General features: G+C 34.0%; 2 protein-coding genes across 2 annotated transcripts; both read right to left on the reverse strand.

Annotated features, from left to right (window-relative positions):
- Positions 1 to 1,360: 1,360 nt before the first annotated feature.
- Positions 1,361 to 6,425, reverse strand: LOC132759241 (uncharacterized). The gene is made up of 2 exons (XM_060750975.1): positions 6,149 to 6,425; positions 1,361 to 3,328 (listed from the first exon to the last, which is right to left on the reverse strand). Exons 1-2 carry the CDS (start codon positions 6,231 to 6,233, stop codon positions 2,298 to 2,300), a joined length of 1,116 nt encoding a protein of 371 aa, XP_060606958.1. The 5' UTR covers positions 6,234 to 6,425; the 3' UTR covers positions 1,361 to 2,297.
- Positions 6,426 to 15,490: 9,065 nt separating this feature from the next.
- On the reverse strand, positions 15,491 to 20,271 carry LOC132759242 (uncharacterized). Its single transcript, XM_060750976.1, has 2 exons — positions 19,906 to 20,271; positions 15,491 to 17,379 (listed from the first exon to the last, which is right to left on the reverse strand). The coding sequence occupies exons 1-2, from the start codon at positions 19,988 to 19,990 to the stop codon at positions 16,349 to 16,351; spliced, it is 1,116 nt and encodes a 371-aa protein (XP_060606959.1). The 5' UTR covers positions 19,991 to 20,271; the 3' UTR covers positions 15,491 to 16,348.
- Positions 20,272 to 20,625: the final 354 nt, after the last annotated feature.

Raw genomic sequence — 20,625 nt, forward strand, 5'->3', positions numbered from 1 at the left:
TCAAACCTTGCATGCAACATTTCCGATTTTGCCGTTTTAAATGTTCTTTAGGGAGTCTGTTTCTCTCTATATTTTCTTCTCTTTGTTTGCTTGAGTTTATCAACTGTAATGAAAAGAATATGGACCGATTGCCTGACTTTAGAATTGATTTTTCAATTGACTGCAAAGTCTTGTGTTTTGTATTGCCTCAGTCATATATTATTCATCCCTTATCGGCTTGAACCGGAAGTGATGAGCTTTTGCCACTAGTAAAAAACAATGTCAGCCTACATGTCTCCGCAGTTTGACCAGATTCAAAATCTTCAATTATGCAGTTTTGGCCGATTTATAGGGATTCTTATTTTCTCTATTTATCGCCCCGTACATTCAGTCAGAGATGTTACATTTTCGGTCCTCGAAGATCGTTATAATTGTGTTTGTGGTACTTTTAGTTCTTTCAATTTATCCTTTTTATTAGTAGGGTGGTTCTAGTATTCCTTATTTGAAATCTAATAATCCCCCTAAGGATATGATGCTGGTTCATATATTTGAATTTTGACAGGTTATGACAGGTTATGAAGCCTTCATAACCACTGATCCCCTTTCAAAATTCATTTAGCTTTGCCCATTATTTTCTCGTTTAGGGCACGCGTATTCTTTTATCTCAGGATCATACGCCGCTTTTCATGGAATGGCACTAACGTGTCACATTTTAAAGGCTCCATGATAACTGCCGTATGACCACAACTGTGGATGTTTCCAAATTTAAAGTTTTACCATTTCATAATTATTAAATGTTCAATTCTATCTAGTGTGAACTGTAGTTTGCACTTTCCATGAATAGGCTCATTCAAATTGAGCCTAAATTCTGGCTTTTTGGGCGTTCTTTAGGGATTCTTATTTTCTATATCCTATAGATACTGTTGGTAGCTTATTTTCGGTATTTTGGTATTGAACACTTTTTTTCAGAAATCTTGACTGTATTGATAGAAAAAAAGGAAATTAGCGTTTTAAAGTTTTAGATGCAAATTCTGCAATAAAGTCTAGCGTTCTGTATCAATATACCGTTTTTGAAAAATAGAGCCTCAAATATTTAAAGGATGAGAAAATACGTAGTCTTTCACATAGGAGAAAGAAATCGTGACTTGTGGTATGTCCCCTTTTAAATATTATGATCTAAGGTTTACTCGTGTTTAATTAAAAAAAATGTATTACAGTATTTTTTTCTATTATAATATCATTTAATAAATGCTGTAAATATTTGGATAAAAAAGTTCGTTGATTTACTTTATATTTCTGTTAATATTTTCGATAATGTGAATTAAGGAGACTGGGATAGACTGTGCAGTATATTCCACTGCAGAGAGAACCACTGAACACATATATTTAATAGTGTTTGTTGTTTTTTTTGTACAAACGTTTTGAAGTATTTGCCAAGGATAAACCTGTTTTATCGGCGTGATATTTGTATTAAATAAACGTCAAAATTATAATTTCCTAATTTTTTTCACTAACTCATGAAGTATTCTTGACAAAACTTTATAATTGACATTAACCAGAACAAAACTGAATATTGTTATTCATATTAATGTCTGATTTTTTAAAACAAAATTCGGGTTCAAACAAAGCTTCCTACTTAGTATCAATCTCCTCATTCTTGAAAATCCTGTTGCACGAAAAAAGGCATTGCCTTGCATATGGACAAGCTGTCAAACACTCGGGATGATCCGAATTCTGTTTTATCTTTCTGCCAACAGTAAGCGCCAAATATTCAAATACTATCTTGTGACCAGATTTATTAGTGTACTTATTTCTCTGATAAGGAGAACAAATAGCACTTTCATCAGAATCATTTCCGTAAGATTAAAAACTTTTATAACCGTTTATTTCCAAATTAAACAAGTTCTATTACTTATCCAATTCGTAGTTTCTCTTGCTCTTCATAGCTTGTAACCTCATGGAACGGTCCTTCGGCACGATCACTGATTAAAGTTTTGGTCGGGCCCAACTAAAGAATTTGCCATTATTTTCTTTTAGCGATCTATAATCGAGTACGTCTCCTTTCGTTTAGCAAGCACAGCTTCGGTTTCTTGAACACCGAAACCTTTAGTTATGAATTCAATTCCGAAAATTTGTCATTTGCGATTTAACGAACTAGTTCTCTCTATCTTCCCATTCCAAGGACTTTTCAAGTCGTATTCTTTTGCTTTAGCTTGATCAAATCCGATTGGCCTTTCGAGTTTATTTACTTTCCGTGTATGCCCGAATCATGTTTATTTAATAATGATAAAATAAGTAATCTCATAAACCCACACATCTCAGCTGATACTTGTAAATTGTTCTACATGTGGAATTATTGAATGTATCGGCACCATTTTCTTTTTTGACTTGAAAAACCACTTGCTAGCACTATGTACCCACATATGATTAATATATGCATGAGGACTTTGTACTGCGTTAGCCTTTTTCTTCTTCCAAAGTTTACATCCGCGCCTTACTAAGTCATTCCAGAAACTATATAACACACACATTGTCGTGAACTTAAGATATGCAAGAGTTCCTGTATCAATTGAGTCCATGAAATACTGTGAATTTACAACATAAGTAGCGTTCTCTGTTTCTGCCGACTCTAGTTTAGCTTGGTAAAAATATGGTGTGTCGTCATCTATGTCAAATTTAAAAATGAAGTCACCATGCGAAGGAATTTTACTGAATTTTTCAAATATATTTGTAAAGAAAACAGTCCCTGCCGATTGTAAAGAACCACTGAAGTGTGCATAGTTTGGTAATTCTTTGATAAGTTGGAGATAGAATGGATGTTTCTTTCTACACAGTAAAATTGCATTAGTTAAGAAGTAATTTTGACCATACCATACAGCACTGTGCACGAAAGGTTCGGGCGATAGTATACAAGCATATTTCATAGTAGCACGATCAAGAGGTCGCAGGCATTCTAAGTCAAGATCTGCATAGACACCTCCAAACTCATACATTAAAACATATCGAAGAGCATCTGCCTTTACAATTGGTCTAGAGTAACTATCGTACAATGAAATAAGGTCTGGGTGACGTTCAAGAATCAGTGCTCGCGCTGTCTCATCCGACCAAAAATAGTACGTCCAGTTTGGATGAAAACGTAAAAATGACCTGATATTTTTCTCATATTTTGAAGGAACTCCCTTGCTTTCCTTCCCTCCTGAGATATAAACAAAATGAATGATGTGAGGAATTCTGGGATATTTTGAATCAACCGTCTTAATATCTTCTATAACTTCCGGTTCAAATGCGTCCCGATCAATTTTGATGACACGCCCATCATTGAGCACTGTGTATTCACCCGGAGATTCACCTAAAAGGGAAATTCAAATTGAAACAATGTTTAATGGTCTGAACAAATGAATAACTTTAAAAAGAAATGTTTAGTGCACAGGGCTGGGAATCAAAACTGCGTCATATCCTACAAAATGTAAACAAACTCCGACATTTTGGAACGAAGAAGGTATTGTTTTGTTTATTACTTTTCGTTAGAAATGACTGAAAACCAGATATATTTATTAAGCTCCAATATTCTACACTATATTTGGTACATGTTGATTGCACCAATATTTTGTCAAACAAACCTTGCAACACGAAGAGAGCCAGAATTCCTATGGAGTTTTGTGGATACGACGCAGTTCATATTGCTTTATTCACCGTTTTTTTTTTAGTCAAATTAATTATATACTCGTTTCAGAATTAACCATAAACTTTAAAATATAATTTTACATTTTTTATTATCAACCATACATGTGTCTTTCTTATTTCAACTTTCATCAAGAGGAACAAATGTAAACCTTCTTTTGAAAATTTAATGAATGGCAAAGTTTTACATTAAGGAATGAATCGTTTATCCCAAGGTATACAGTCGGACTTTTTCCCAATTTTACAGGCATCAAGACAGGGTCAGGTGACTATTGCATTAATGTACTTAATATTCATAAATAATTTAATGAATGCATTAGACTGCAGTAAACACTATTTTAAACTAGACAGTGCATCTTTTGGATGTCCAACATGCGCCGATAACATGGTTCTACTTTCTTTATAAAAAAAAATGGTTTACAAGAACTTTTAGATATATGCTACAGCTACTCTCTACAAAACATATGTTTCAACAACAGCATGGAAACAAAAATTGTGGTTTACAATGACACAGATAATGACAATAAATTGAAATGGTATTTAGGTACTGATAAACTAGAAGTGTGCAATGAATATTTACATTTCGGAGCTCTGTGTACAAGTAATTTAGACTTAACTAAAGTAGTAAGTGAACGAGAGCTGCACAAAATTACGAAAAACATTTTCAGTTTGTCTGATAGATGTGTTAATAGTGGCGAACATCGAAACATCTATATGAAACTGTTGTTTTACCTAAGGCCCTATATGGCAGTGAACTTTGGAATGGGTTATCACAGTCACAAAGCCAGCTACTAGAGAAAGCACATAGACAATGTGTTAAATATATTAAAGGATGCCGAAATACACGAAAACAGAGGTACATGTAGCTCTGAGTCTACTTGAGATCTACCCAATTTAATACTTTATAGATAAATGGAAGCTGCAGTTATTTGACCAGTTGTTTGCTTTGGATAGCTCAAAAAGAATCAAATCTATGTTCATAAAACGATTAATAATGTTTATGTCAACCCCTCAAACATGTACAGATTTCATACCAGACATTTACAGAATTTTAGGAAAATATGGCTTAATCAGTGTGCTTACAAATTTTATAAACGATGCGATATTTTTTTCTAATATTCAATGGAAATCATTGATATCAAAATCTATTTATAGATTTGCTGATTTAGAGTAGAAGTGGAAACAAATACATGTATGCGATGAAAGTTTAAAGATTCTGTACAAATTCTCAATGCGTTTGTTCCATGTGCTATATGGAAATTTTGTCAGATCTACAGAGATTATGTTAAATACTGTGTAACAGCTATTTTTGCTTTAAGTCGATAGTTTTCTTTTCGTGTGTCTTGTAAAAAGTGTAACTTAGAAACCTCCTCTATTGTTGTTCATCTAGCATTGTTTTGTTATGAAAATAATACTGTACGTTATGATATGTGGTGTAAAATTACATGATATCCTTGGCGATGAATTCAATGTACTAAGCAAATTCAATCCCGATGGACAGCTTATTGAATTATCAGGTGGGTTACCGTCATTTTTTAATGAGAGACTATATAAGGATATCATGTTACAAGATTGATATTAAGAAAGTTTCATTCTATATGCAACATTCTTAATTTACCCATCTGAATAGAAACGTTATTAACGGGATTTGAAATGATAATGTTTCAGCAATATCTTTTTATATCATGTTAAATCCTGTCTTCATTTAACTAGGGTTCATTATGCTATGATAAAATACAATTTAATGGTATAACTATTAATAATATCCTCTTTTAGATACTTCTTTTTCGTTTCGCTAAGAAACTTAGACCAGAGCAAATACCTGAACACCATTTATATATATAAAGCCTCAATCTTTGGCTGAAACAAATAAATCCAATTTTGACAATTCAGAAATAAATTTGCTCCCATTTAGCTCTAATTTAAAACTATTTGGTTGATGCCAATAATTACGGTAAACTATTTAGTACAGGATGAAACACGCATACTGTATGATTAAAATATTATCTTTAAATTTGAATATGTATTATATGCATTGTCTTGTATTTGCTGTTTTTGTTATGTTTAATTTATCACACACCCGTGCCGATTTTGCGACTCCGTAAATATGGTATTGCACGGCCGTGCATATATTTCGACGTGACGTCATTAGCGTTATACAAACAAGTGTAATGTAAGCGTTATACTATAGGCGCGTCAATGAAAAATGACTCTTATTTCACTTTAAACGGTCTTTATTTTGGGTATGTGATAAATAGAATATTAAATTCGTGTAAGTTCATTACTGAATTTATTGCACTCGTTTACTAAAATAATATTATGCTCGCCAGAGGCTCGCATAATATAATTTTATTCAACCCGAGCAATAAATACAGTATTGAACTTACACTCATTCAATATCCTCTATATATGTTTAATATCTCTAAGTGCATAGCCTGTATATATTGAACAATTAATAACTTAATATTCTTAAAAAGAAAGAACTTACTTGTCATAAACATATAAACTACCAGCAGCACTAAACACATACAAACTGAAGCAAAGTATGGGTTTCTCTTGATTTGGTTTAACATCACTGTGAATATTCCTTCTTTTTTAAAACAAACTTCCTTTTGTTCTGTAGTTAAGAAATCTTTAGTTAGTCCATACGTAAAATAATCCGTAAAATATCTGTATTTGAGTTTACAAATTCGGATCGTCTCTGGACAAATGCTAAATGAGACAAATGTAAAAATACATTGATTACAATACAGGTCTTTTGTTTATTGATAATTCAAGTTTAAGCCTATTCAAAATGTCCTATTGATTATGTGAAATGTATATGACTTGTATAGTTATCGTGCTTAAAAACTCGTCCTCGGGTGAATAATTGCATTTGTTCATACAAATATTACACCCAGGAAGCAAATTCATGCATTTTTAAATTTTATTGACACTTCATAGCGTCAAAATATTATCAATTTGAATTGTAATTATTCAAATTCGATAGCACTTAGTACACCTAGTTAAGAGAACAAGGACATTGTGTTTGTTTTGTATGTTTTATTCCTTTATGTGTTTGTTGTTTTTGCTGTTGTTGTTGTTTTAATAGCAAAATCGTCTGAGCCATCAAATTTTATTTGCTGTATCCGGGAATTTTTATGGCTAACATCTTACATCAAACAACCTACATTAAGAATCAAATGGCTGCAAGCTTTGTGGTATTTTCTGAGCTTTGCAATCTAAATCGTACTGTATATCTCATGGGTGCAAGGTTTTAGGCATATGCCTGAAGCTCCATTTTTTGTGACAAATTTCATCATGTTTTACCATTAGATTATGTAGGAAAATGATTATGAATAAAGGTTTTCAAATTTTCAACTTGCACCCTAAATATCTGTAGGTATTTTCCTGTATAAGTTTATTTTTATGTACTATAATTCATCTTGCAGGGCACCAGAGTTTTATACATACGGAATTTTGCATGACTAGAGTTGCATCAAAAAATCATTTATGTTCATTTTTTATGACAGCCACACTTTATCCTTGCATATTGTGGCTATTTCCTTAACAAAGATACTTAAAAAAGAAAAAAAAAGCCTGAATAAAATCAAGTAATACTAAATTTACAATTTCCATTGCATTTCGGGTTTGTAATCCTTATTGATTTCGAGGTATTTTGTTCACGATGAACATGTTGTTTAACATTGATGTAACTAATTTAGCGAAAATCTTCTCGCCAAAACAGTCCGACATGTATGTATTCCACTACTCGACAGTCAGATTTATTTGTGTAATACGCTCTGATCGACATCGCTAAAAATAGCATTTTCATTGACTAAAATCATATTCATCCGCGTAATTTGTGATTGTGCATTTATTGACAATTCTATAACCCAAAGCTACTTTTAAACTTTGAATGCGATGTAATTTGTTGGATACTTGTAACAAAATAAAAATATTTCTTTCTTTTAATTCGCTAGTTTTAAGCTGTTTTAAGATCTACTTGTTGTTAGGTTTGTCGTGAACCGCTGTGTCAGAGATTGAATGTCAGCTTTGTATTTCTTGATCTTCGATCAGAAAATACAAAAATAGAGCTGTAAAGTAGGCAGCTTACATCTAAAACGTAAGGTAGCATTGCGATATAAATGTATTACTTAATCATAAGTTACGAATTCTAAATTGTACACAGAAGTTCTGTTGATATGTTGAAATTACCGCCATAATACACGGAAGTTCTGTTGATATATTGATATTATCGCCATTATATACACGTAAGTTCTGTTAATATATTTGTATCATTACAATTTTACACCTAAGTTCTGTAGATATATTGATATTATCGCCATTATACACGTAAGTTCTATAGATATATTAATATAAATGTCATTCTAATGTTAACTATCGCCTATCTTTTAAGTCGTAAGTTTCTTACAAATCATTAATAATTTATGTGGATTCTGGCATTTCATCCATAACTTTCATCTTATTTAACGTAACACGCTACTACCGCTTTTGGCGTAATGCCTTGGATAGTGCTACTTTTTATCCCAAAGTGGGCACCTTATTTCTGTAACAGGCATTATGTTACAAATGTAGTAGCTTATGTTCATAGACTCAAAACTTACATTATTAGAAATGGCCCTTTGACATAATTTTTGTAGGAGAAAGGTATGCCTGGCACAATGATCTTGTTTTATTGGGCTGACCGACCAAACTTTTCGCAAAATCCTTTTCACTGAGATTTTTCTGCTGATCATAGGACTGACTTTATTTAAAATGTAAATATCCAACATCATATGCTAGAAACTTATTTAAAAAAGCCGTTTTCTCAAGAAAACAGTGTTAGTTTCTGTTCTTGAATAATCTTCATTGTTGTAAACATCACCTTTTTCTCCAGTCACCTGATGTCCCATCTTACGGGTTTCCATGCATTTTTAGCCAATCGCTGGCCATATTACAATACAGTAATCTGACCTTAAGCGCTGAAATCCAAAATCCATCAGTGTGTAGATGTTTACTGCCATATTTCCAATATTTCATGTTGGATAAAAACGTAAGCAAAATGTTGTTAAATGAAGCTTAATCAAAGGTATTCGAAAACGCTTTAAACCAAACTGTCACCGACAACGCTTTAAGCCAAACCGTCACGAACAACGCTTTAAACCAAACCGTCACCAACAACGCTTTAAGCCAAACCGTCACCGACAACGCTTTAAACCAAGCCTTCACCAACAACACTTTAAACCAAACCGTCACCAACAACGCTTTAAACCAAACCGTCACCAACAACGCTTTAAACCAAGCCTTCACCAACAACGCTTTAAACCAAGCCTTCACCAACAACGCTTTAAACCAAACCGTCACCAACAACGCTTTAAGCCAAACCGTCACTGACAACGCTTTAAACCAAGCCTTCACCAACAACGCTTTAAACCAAACCGTCACCGACAACGCTTTAAGCCAAACCGTCACGAACAACGCTTTAAACCAAACCGTCACCAACAACGCTTTAAGCCAAACCGTCACCGACAACGCTTTAAACCAAGCCTTCACCAACAACGCTTTAAGCCAAACCGTCACCGACAACGCTTTAAATCAAACCGTCAACAACAACGCTTTAAGCCAAACCGTCACCGACAACGCTTTAAACCAAAGCCTTCACCAACAACGCTTTAAACCAAAACCGTCACCGACAACGCTTTAAGCCAAACCGTCACGAACAACGCTTTAAACCAAACCGTCACCAACAACGCTTTAAGCCAAACCGTCACCGACAACGCTTTAAACCAAGCCTTCACCAACAACGCTTTAAACCAAACCGTCACCCACAACGCTCTAACCCATTACTTCATGAGCATTTTGTGAAAAATGGCTGTTTTCATTGAAAAGTCTCCCGTTACAAGTTCAAATATCTATAATACTATAAAAACTGCTTCAACACTAATCAAACTTGGCACAAATGTTGACTGGACCATTGCCCTTGCAACAACATGCTCAGACATAAATTTTCTGTTACCATGGCAACGAGGGGACATCTCAAAATTGCCAAAAATCACTATTTTGCGTTGATTTTATCCATCATAATTGATTTCAAAGAGCTGCAACTTCTCAATGGATTGAGATAGAGTCAAATGCTTTTCAGCGTTGGTTACACGTTACCTTATTGATCAATCTGGAGTCATTTATAGCCTCTCACAAGACCAAAATTTTTCTTGGCGAAGAGGGGACTCCGCCCCCTTCAAACCCCCCAAACAGAAGGGGGCACATCCCCCTTCTGGCAACCCCCTGATGTATCTTTTTGGTTGGGGGCCGCGCCGAAAAGTGGTCACTTTTTTTTAACAACATTTCTCAAACAAAAACAAGTATTAGGGGCCTAAATAAGGCATTTTTTCACCATTTGAGACAACAAAAAGGGGGGGGTGAAAAAGGCGTTAAAAGGCGTGTATATGAAGTAATGGGTTAACAGAATATGATGAAAAATACTTGAAATTGCCCTAAATCGCGTTTTTCCATGTTTAAACATGGCCTGTCATGTAAATTTGAAGAAAAATTGTGTTTGGTAGATTTTTTTTTATTTTTTTCAATTTAACCCATTACTTCATGAGCATTTTGTGAAAAATGGCTGTTTTCATTGAAAAGTCTCCCGTTACAAGTTCAAATATCTATAATACTATAAAAAACTGCTTCAACACTAATCAAACTTGGCACAAATGTTGACTGGACCATTGCCCTTGCAACAACATGCTCAGACATAAATTTTCTGTTACCATGGCAACGGAGGGGGACATCTCAAAATTGCCAAAAATCATATTTTGCGTTGATTTTTATCCATCATAATTGATTTCAAAAGAGCTGCAACTTCTCAATGGATTGAGATAGAGTCAAATGCTTTTCAGCGTTGGTTACACGTTACCTTATGATTCAATCTGGAGTCATTTATAGCCTCTCACAAGACCAAAATTTTCTTGGCGATGAGGGGGACTCCGCCCCCCTTCAAAACCCCCCAAACAGAAGGGGGCACATCCCCCTTCTGGCAACCCCCTGATGTATCTTTTTGGTTGGGGGGCCGCGCCGAAAAAGTTGGTCACTTTTTTTTAACAACATTTCTCAAACAAAAACAAGTATTTGGGGCCTAAATAAGGCATTTTTTCACCATTTGAGACAACAAAAAGGGGGGGGGTGAAAAAGGCGTTAAAAGGCGTGTATATGAAGTAATGGGTTAACAGAATATGATGAAAATACTTGAAATTGCCCTAAATCGCGTTTTTCCATGTTTAAAACATGGCCTGTCATGTAAATTTTGAAGAAAAATTGTTGTTTGGTAGATTTTTTTATTTTTTTCATTAACCCATTACTTCATGAGCATTTTGTGAAAAATGGCTGTTTTTCATTGAAAAGTCTCCCGTTACAAGTTCAAATATCTATAATACTATAAAAACTGCTTCAACACTAATCAAACTTGGCACAAATGTTGACTGGACCATTGCCCTTGCAACAACATGCTCAGACATAAATTTTCTGTTACCATGGCAACGAGGGGACATCTCAAAATTGCCAAAAATCACTATTTTGCGTTGATTTTATCCATCATAATTGATTTCAAAGAGCTGCAACTTCTCAATGGATTGAGATAGAGTCAAATGCTTTTTCAGCGTTGGTTACACGTTACCTTATGATCAATCTGGGGTTATTTATAGCCTCACACAAGACCAAAATTTTATTGGCGATGAGGGGGACTCCGCCCCCTTCAAACCCCCCAAACAGAAGGGGGCACATCCCCCTTCTGGCAACCCCCTGATGTATCTTTTGGTTGGGGGCCGCGCCGAAAAAGTGGTCACTTTTTTTTTTAAAAACATTTCTCAAACAAAAACAAGTATTTGGGGCCTAAATAAGGCATTTTTTCACCATTTGAGACAACAAAAAGGGGGGGGGTAAAAAAGGCGTTAAAAGGCGTGTATATATGAAGTAATGGGTTTAACAGAATATTGATAAAAATACTTGAAATTGCCCTAAATCGCGTTTTTTCCATGTTTAAACATGGCCTGTCATGTAAATTTGAAAGAAAAAATTGTTGTTTGGTAGATTTTTTTTATTTTTTTCATTAACCCATTACTTCATGAGCATTTTGTGAAAAAATGGCTGTTTTCATTGAAAAGTCTCCCGTTACAAGTTCAAATTAATTCTATAATACTATAAAAACTGCTTCAACACTAATCAAACTTGGCACAAATGTTGACTGGACCATTGCCTTGCAACAACATGCTCAGACATAAATTTTCTGTTACCATGGCAACGAGGGGACATCTCAAAATTGCCAAAAATCACTATTTTGCGTTGATTTTATCCATCATAATTGATTTCAAAGAGCTGCAACTTCTCAATGGATTGAGATAGAGTCAAATGCTTTTCAGCGTTGGTTACACGTTACCTTATGATCAATCTGGAGTCATTTATAGCCTCTCACAAGACCAAAATTTTCTTGGCGATGAAGGGGACTCCGCCCCCCTTCAAACACCCCAAACAGAAGGGGGCACATCCCCCTTCTGGCAACCCCCTGATGTATCTTTTGGTTGGGGGGCCGCGCCGAAAAAGTGGTCACTTTTTTAACAACATTTCTAAAACAAAAACACGTATTTGGGGCCTAAATAAGGCATTTTTTCACCATTTGAGACAACAAAAAGGGGGGGGGTGAAAAAGGCGTTAAAAGGCGTGTATATGAAGTAATGGGTTAACAGAATATGATGAAAATACTTGAAATTGCCCTAAATCGCGTTTTTCCATGTTTAAACATGGCCTGTCATGTAAATTTGAAGAAAAATTGTTGTTTGGTAGATTTTTTTATTTTTTTCATTAACCCATTACTTCATGAGCATTTTGTGAAAAATGGCTGTTTTCATTGAAAAGTCTCCCGTTACAAGTTCAAATATCTATAATACTATAAAAACTGCTTCAACACTAATCAAACTTGGCACAAATGTTGACTGGACCATTGCCCTTGCAACAACATGCTCAGACATAAATTTTCTGTTACCATGGCAACGAGGGGACATCTCAAAATTGCCAAAAATCACTATTTTGCGTTGATTTTATCCATCATAATTGATTTCAAAGAGCTGCAACTTCTCAATGGATTGAGATAGAGTCAAATGCTTTTCAGCGTTGGTTACACGTTACCTTATGATCAATCTGGGGTCATTTATAGCCTCTCACAAGACCAAATTTTCTTGGCGATGAGGGGGACTCCGCCCCCTTCAAACCCCCCAAACAGAAGGGGGCACATCCCCCTTCTGGCAACCCCCTGATGTATCTTTTGGTTGGGGGGCCGCGCCGAAAAAGTGGTCACTTTTTTTTAACAACATTTCTCAAACAAAAACAAGTATTAGGGGCCTTAATAAGGCATTTTTTCACCATTTGAGACAACAAAAAGGGGGGGGGGTGAAAAGGCGTTAAAAGGCGTGTATATGAAGTAATGGGTTAAGCCAAACCGTCACCGACAACGCTTTAAGCCAAACCGTCACCGACAACGCTTTAAGCCAAACCGTCACCAACAACGCTTTAAACCAAACCGTCACCAACAACGCTTTAAACCAAACCGTCACCAACAACGCTTTAAACCAAGCCTTCACCAACAACGTTTTAAACCAAACGGCCACAGTTGATGATCTTATGTGCAGAAGATGCATGAACGACTTATTTAGATTCAGAAATTGTCAGTGCGTGGTGAATTACCAGCTTTAACAGCTACTACTTGAATTTCTTTTTAGTTCAGCAGAATTTGAAGTCTTAAAGGTTCAATAAATTGCTATTCATTACTATACTTGTGTAAAAATATAGATTAAATCTTTAGCTTTAAAATTAAATCAGTCATATTCATAATATTTCAAGCATACTGCCAAGCATTTATTTCAAGTTGATATTTGATCAGTACATCCCTTTGATAGATCACCTTAATATGGTGGCCGGTAGCGTCCATTTTAAAGCGGCGAGAAATTTAATCGTCAGTTTATAAAATGTCACGGGCAACTTTTAAATCCGCCAGAATTTGTGTCGAAATTGTATCAAATGTCAAAAGAAACTTTCGATTTTTTCTGCTAAACTTCTGTCGTAAAAAATCGAGCTTTACGAAGGAGACATTTTCTGTCTACATGATATACTAAGCCATGCAAACATATCTTCCTCTAGGTAGGTTGGTGACATTTTCTAGGTAATAAAGAAAGAATCTGTCAAAATATAAATCAAGTAAATACTGTGCACTTGTTTCGAACACGTTGGGATCGGGCTTAATAAGACTTTAAAGATAGCAATCAAAACTATTTAGTTTTAAAATAACATATACATTTTGTAATTTATTTGGCTCGATGAAAAGTTCTTGCAACTTATGTAAATTATTTTCTAGCCGCTTCATGAAACTCACTAGTCCTGGCGTAATAAGAGGAAACATGGTCGTTGACCGAGGAGGGCTCGAACCCACAACTCCTGTGTTGGGAACCTGGCACCTTTACCATAAGTATCTTATTATTCTTAATAACGTAAATTATAATTTCTTCAAGTAAGTCAAAAATAAAGAACACATAAACAGCTAATAAAGAAGAGAAAAAATGTACATTTATGTTGAAATGACTGAAAAAAATAAAATCAAAGACAATATCGGATAATTAATGTATTATTTTGTCAGGTAAATTTATCCGTGGCTTTCATTTATACAGAAGATGTTGAGTTTATAATTTTGTTGCAAATGGTGGTACGGACGCTTATACAAGATCTGTCCGTTTTTTTACACAAACAGTTACCTAGACCTTTTCGATCCTTGAAGATCGTTATAATTGTGTTTGTGGTACTTTTAGTTCTTTCAATTTATTCTTTTTCAGTATTCCTTATTTGAATTCTTATAATCACCCTAAGGATATGTTGCTTCATAAAGTTGACTTTTTGACAGCTTATCTGTGTGTGAAGGCTTCATAACCACTGATCCTCTTCCAACAAAAGTCCATTTCATTTAGCTTTGCCCATTATTTTCTCGTTTAGGGCACGTGTATTCTTTAACCTCAGGACCATAAGCCGATTTTCATGGAATGGCACTAACGTGTCACATTGAAGGCTCCATGATAACTTCCGGATGAACACATCTGCGGATGTTTCCAAATTCAAAACTTACCATTTCATATAAATGTTGATTTCTACCTAGTGTGAACTGTAGTTTGCACTTTCCATGAATAGGGTCATCAAAATCGAGCCTGACGGCATTGTGGGTGTTCTTGAGAGATTTACTCTATCCGATAGATACTGTTGGTAGCTCATTTTCGGTATGTTGGTATTAAACACTTTTTTCAGAAATCTTGACTGTATTGATAGAAAAAAAGGAAATTAGCTGTATAAAATTTTAGAGGCATAGTCTGCAATAAAGTCTAGCGTTCTGTATCAATAACCGTTTTTTGAAAAATAGGGCCTCAAATATTTAAAGGATGAGACAATACGTAGTCTTTCACATAGGAGAAAGAAATCGTGACTTGTGGTATGTCCCCTTTTAAAGATTATGATATAAGGTTTACTCGTGTTTAATCAAAAAATGTATTACAGTATTTTTTCTATCATAATATCATTTAATAAAATTAATGCTGTAATTATTTCGATAAAAAATTTGTTGATTTACTTTATATTTCTGTTAATATTTTCGATAATGTGAATTAAGGAGACTGGGAAAGACTTTCCAGTATATTATATTGCAGAGAGAACAACTGAATGCATATATTTATTTGCATTTGTCATTTCTGTACAAACGTTTTGAAGTTTTTGCCAGGGATGAACCTGTTTGATTGGAGTGATATTTGAATACACAAACGCCAAATCATATTTTCCTATATATTTTTTACTAACTCATGAGGTATATTCTTGACAAAACTATATAATTGACATAAACCAGAACAAAACTGAATATTGTCATTCATATTAATGTCTGATTTTTTTAAACAAAATTCGCGTTTAAACAAAGCTCCCTACTTATCCATCTTCTCATTCTCTTGCTCTTCCTAGCTTGTAACCTCATGGAACGGTCCTTCGGCACAATGACTGATTACAGTTTTTGTCTGGCCCAATTAAAGAATTTGCCATTTGTTTCTTTTGGCGATCAATAATTGAGTACGCCTCTTTTCGTTTAGCAAGTACAGCTTCAGTTTCTTGAACACTGAAACCTTAAGTTATGAATTCAATTCCGAAAATTCGTCATTTGCGATTTTACGAACTATAATTATCTCTATCTTCACATTCCAAGGCGATACAACAACAGATCGTATTCTTTTGCTTTTATGTGATCAAATCCGATTGGCCTTTTGATTTTTATTTATTTCCTTTCCGCGTATGCCCGAATCATGTTTATTTAATTTTGAATAAACATTTAGAGATTTTCGTTAACCGTTTCGTCAAAACCATAAAAAACCAAATCATTACTTGAACAACTGGCTCCCAAGTATTTGACTTTATGTCGTTGAGTTGAATATATACATAAGCATCTTTTCCTGCAATTCATTACAATACATAAGTTAACATCATTCAGTGTTCTTGCAAAACAATAAAGCCATTTTTGTCACTATAATTACCAAATTATCTCTTGATTTACTAGCAAACCAACAAAAGAAAATCCTACCAACTCTGGCTTGGATTGACGTTTTCTGTCATCGATAAATTAAATAATCTCATAAACCCACACATCTCAGCTGATACTTTTATATTGTTCTACATGTGGAATTATTGAATGTATCGGTACCATTTTCTTTTTTGATTTGAAAAACCACTTGCTTCCACTATGTACCCACATATGATTAATATATGCATGAGGACTTTGTACTGTGTTTGCCTTTTTCTTCTTCCAAAGTTTACATCCGCGCCTTACTAAGTCATTCCAGAAACTATATAACACACACATTGTCGTGAACTTAAGATATGCGAGTGTTCCTGTATCAATTGAGTCCATGAAATACTGTGAATTTACAACATAAGTAGCGTTCTCTGTTTCTGCCGACTCTAGTTTAGCTTGGTAAAAATATGGTGTGTCGTCATCTATGTCAAATTTAAAAATGAAGTCACCATGCGATGGAATTTTACTGAATTTTTCAAATATATTTGTAAAGAAAACAGTTCCTGCCGATTGTAAAGAACCACTGAAGTGTGCATAGTTTGGTAATTCTTTGATAAGTTGAAGATAGAATGGGTGTTTCTTCCGGCACAGTAAAATTGCATTAGTTAAGAAGTAATTTTGACGATACCACACAGCACTGTGTACGAAAGGTTCTGGCGATAGTATACACGCATATTTCATAGTAGCACGATCAAGAGGTCGCATGCATTCTAAGTCAAGATCTGCATAGACTCCCCCAAATTCATACATCAAAACATATCGAAGAGCATCTGCCTTTACAATTGGTCTAGAATAACTATCGTACAATGAAATAAGAAGTGGGTGGCGTTCAAGAATTAGTGCTCGCGCTGTCTCATCCGACCAAAAATAGTACGTCCAATTCGGATGAAAGTGTAAAAATGACTTGATATTTTTTTCATATTTCGAAGGAACTCCCTTACTTTCCTTCCCTCCTGTGATATAAACAAAATGGATGATGTGAGGAATTCTGGGATATTTTGAATCAACAGTCTTAATGTCTTCTATAACTTCCGGTTCAAATGCGTCCCGATCAATTTTGATGACACGTCCGTGCTTGATCATTGTAAAGTCCGCCGGAGATTCACCTGAAAGGGAATTCAAATTGAAACAATGTTTAATGGTCTGAACAAATAAACTTTTAATAGAAATGTTTAGTACACAGGGCAGGGAATCAAAACTGCGTCATACCCTATAAAATGTCAACAAACGCCGTCATATTGGAATGAAATAGGTATGTCTTTTTTTGTTTATTACTTTTAGTTAGAAATGACTTAAAACCAGATATATCTATTAACACGCTCAAATATTTTCCACTATATTTGGTACATGTTGATTGCACCACTATTTTGTCAAACAAAACTTGCAACTCGAAGAGGGACAGAATGTCTATGGAGTTTTGTGGATACGACGCAGTTCATATTGCTTTATCCACCGTTTCTTTTCATTCATATGAATTATATACTCGTTTCAGAATTAACCATAAACTTTAAAATATAATTTTACACTTTCTATTAAAATTTCATGAAAAAGAAATTTTTATGTTGAGAAAATAATGATTTGTACGAAATGATATTTTATTTTACTTTATAAAACGAAAAAAAGGAGGCATGATGCAATTCTTGACAATTGTTGAATCTCTTACAATGATAAGCAAGAATGCAGTATCAACTCTTATTTCAACTTTAATCAAGAGGAACATATGTTAACCTGCTTTTGAAAATTTAATGAATGGCAAAGTTTTACATTAAGGAATGAAACGTTTATCCCAATGTATACAGTCGGACTTTTCCCAATTTTACAGGCATCAAGACAGGGTCATGTAACTAGTGCATTAATGCACTTAATATTCATAAATGATTTAATGAATGCGTTAGACTGCAGTAAACACAGTTTTAAACTAGACAATACATCTATTAGATGTCCAACATGCGCAGATGTCATGGTTCTACTTTCTTTATCAAAAAATGGTCTACAAGAACTTTAAGATATATGCTACAGCTACTCTCTACAAAACATATATTTCTACAACAGCATGGAAACAAAAAATGTGGTTTACAATGGCACAGATAATGACAATAAATTGATATGGTATTTTGGTACTGATAAACTACTTAAGTGTGCAATGAATATTTACATCTACATGTAATTTAGACTTAATTAAAGTAGTGAACGTGAGCTGCATAAAATTACGAAAAACATTTTCAGTTTATCTAACTGAGGTGTTAATAGTGGCGAACATCAAAACATCTATGAAGACTGTTGTCTTACCTAAGGCCCTATATGGCAGTGAACTTTGAAATGGGCTATCACAGTCACAAAGCCAGTTACTAGAGAAAGCACAGAGACAATGTGTTAAATATATTTAAGGATGTCAAAAAAAAACACAAAAACAGAGGTAGCACTGAGTCTACTTGGGGTCTACCCAATTGAATACTTTACAGATAACAGAAAGCTGCAGTTATTTGGTCATTGTCTGCTTTGGATAGCTCAAAAAGAATCAAATCTATGTACACAAAGCGATTAATAATGTTTATTTCAACCCCTCAAACATGTACATATTTCATACCAGACATTTACAGAATTTTAGGAAAATATGGCTTAACCAGCGTGCTTACAAATTTTTGTAAACGATGCGATATTTTCTTCTAATATTCAATGGAAATCATTGATATCGAAATCTATTCATAGTTTTGCTAATTTAGAGTACAAGTGGAAACAAATATACATGTATGCGATGAATGTACGAATTCTCAATGCCTTTGTTCCATGTGCCATATGGAAATTTTGTCAGATCTACAGAGATAATGTTCAATACTGTGCTACAGCAATTTCTGCTTTAAGTCGATAGTTTTCTTTTCGTGTGTCTTGTTAAAAGTGTAACATATAGAAACCTCCTCAATTGTTGTCCATCTAGCATTGTTTTGTTATGAAAATAATACTGTACGTTATGATATGTGGTGTAAATTACATATCCTTGGCGATGAACTCAATGTACTATGCAAATTCAATCCCGATGTACAGCTTATTGAATTACTAGGTGATTTACTGTCATTTTTAATGAGAGACTATGTAAGGATATCATGTTACAAAAATGATATTAAGAAAGTTTCATTCTATTCAACATTCCTAATATTTACCCGTCTGAATAGACACGTTATTAACGGGATTTGAAATGACAATGTTTTAACATTTTTATGTCATGTTAAATCCGGTCTTCATTTAACTAGGGAAATTCATTATGCTATGATAAATTACAAACTAATGGTATAACTATAATATCCTCTTTCAGGTACTTCTTTTTCGTTTCGCTAAGAAACCAGAGCATTCAACTGAACACCATTTATATACAAAGCCTCTAATCTTTGGCTGAAAAAAACAAATCCAATTTTGACAATTCAGAAATAAATTTGCTCCCATTTAGCTCTAATTTAAAACAATTCGGTTGAGGCCAATAATTACGGTAAACTATTTAGTACAGGATGAAACACGCATACTGTATGATTAAGATATTATGTTATGTTTAATATATGTTTAATATCACTAAGTACATGGCATGTATATATTGAACAATTAATAACTTAATATTCTATTCTTAAAAAGAAAAAACTTACTTGTCATAAGCATATAAACTACCAGCAGCACTAAACACATACAAACTGAAGCAAAGTATTGGTTTCGCTTGATTTGGTTTAACATCACTGTGAATATTCCTTCTTTTTTAAAACAAACTTCCTTTTGTTCTGTAGTTAAGAAATCTTTAGTTAGTCCATACGTAAAATAATCCGTAAAATATCTGTATTTGAGTTTACAAATTCGGATCGTTTCTGGACAAATGTTAGATAATTGGAACTTTTTGTGACAAATGTAAAAATGCCTTTATTACAATACATGTCTTTTGTTAATAGATAATTCAAGTTTAAGCCTATTCAAAATATCCTATTGATTATGTGAAATGTATACGACTTGTATAGTTATCGTGTAAAAAAACTCGTCCTCGCGTGAATAAATGCATTTGTTGATACAAATATTACACCCAGGAAGCACGCTGTAAATTCATGCATTTTTAAATTTTATTGACACTTTATAGCGTCAAAATATTATTATATTCAAACTCGATAGCACTGTACATCTAGTTAAGAGGACAATGACATTGTGTTTGTTTTGTATGTTTTATTCCTTTATTTGTTTGTTGTTTTTGATGTTGTTGTTGTTGTTGTTTTTGTTGTTGTTGTTGTTGTTGTTTTAATAGCAAAATCATCTGGGCCATTAAATTTCATTTGCTGTATCCGAGATTTTTTATGGCTAACATAAGGAATTAGTATCTTACATCA

This window comes from Ruditapes philippinarum, unplaced genomic scaffold (assembly GCF_026571515.1).
Source record: "Ruditapes philippinarum isolate M1 unplaced genomic scaffold, ASM2657151v2 ctg503_1_1_1_1, whole genome shotgun sequence".
Classification (NCBI taxonomy): domain Eukaryota; kingdom Metazoa; phylum Mollusca; class Bivalvia; order Venerida; family Veneridae; genus Ruditapes; species Ruditapes philippinarum.

Bases quoted from the DNA above. Each gene is read 5' to 3' on its own strand.
- LOC132759241 (XM_060750975.1), bottom strand. From the start codon at position 6,233: ATGTTAAACCAAATCAAGAGAAACCCATACTTTGCTTCAGTTTGTATG. The intron at 3,329-6,148 runs GTAAGTTCTTTC...TTTCCCTTTTAG, and splicing joins AGTTTATATGTTTATGACAA to GTGAATCTCCGGGTGAATAC.
- LOC132759242 (XM_060750976.1), bottom strand. From the start codon at position 19,990: ATGTTAAACCAAATCAAGCGAAACCAATACTTTGCTTCAGTTTGTATG. The intron at 17,380-19,905 runs GTAAGTTTTTTC...ATTCCCTTTCAG, and splicing joins AGTTTATATGCTTATGACAA to GTGAATCTCCGGCGGACTTT.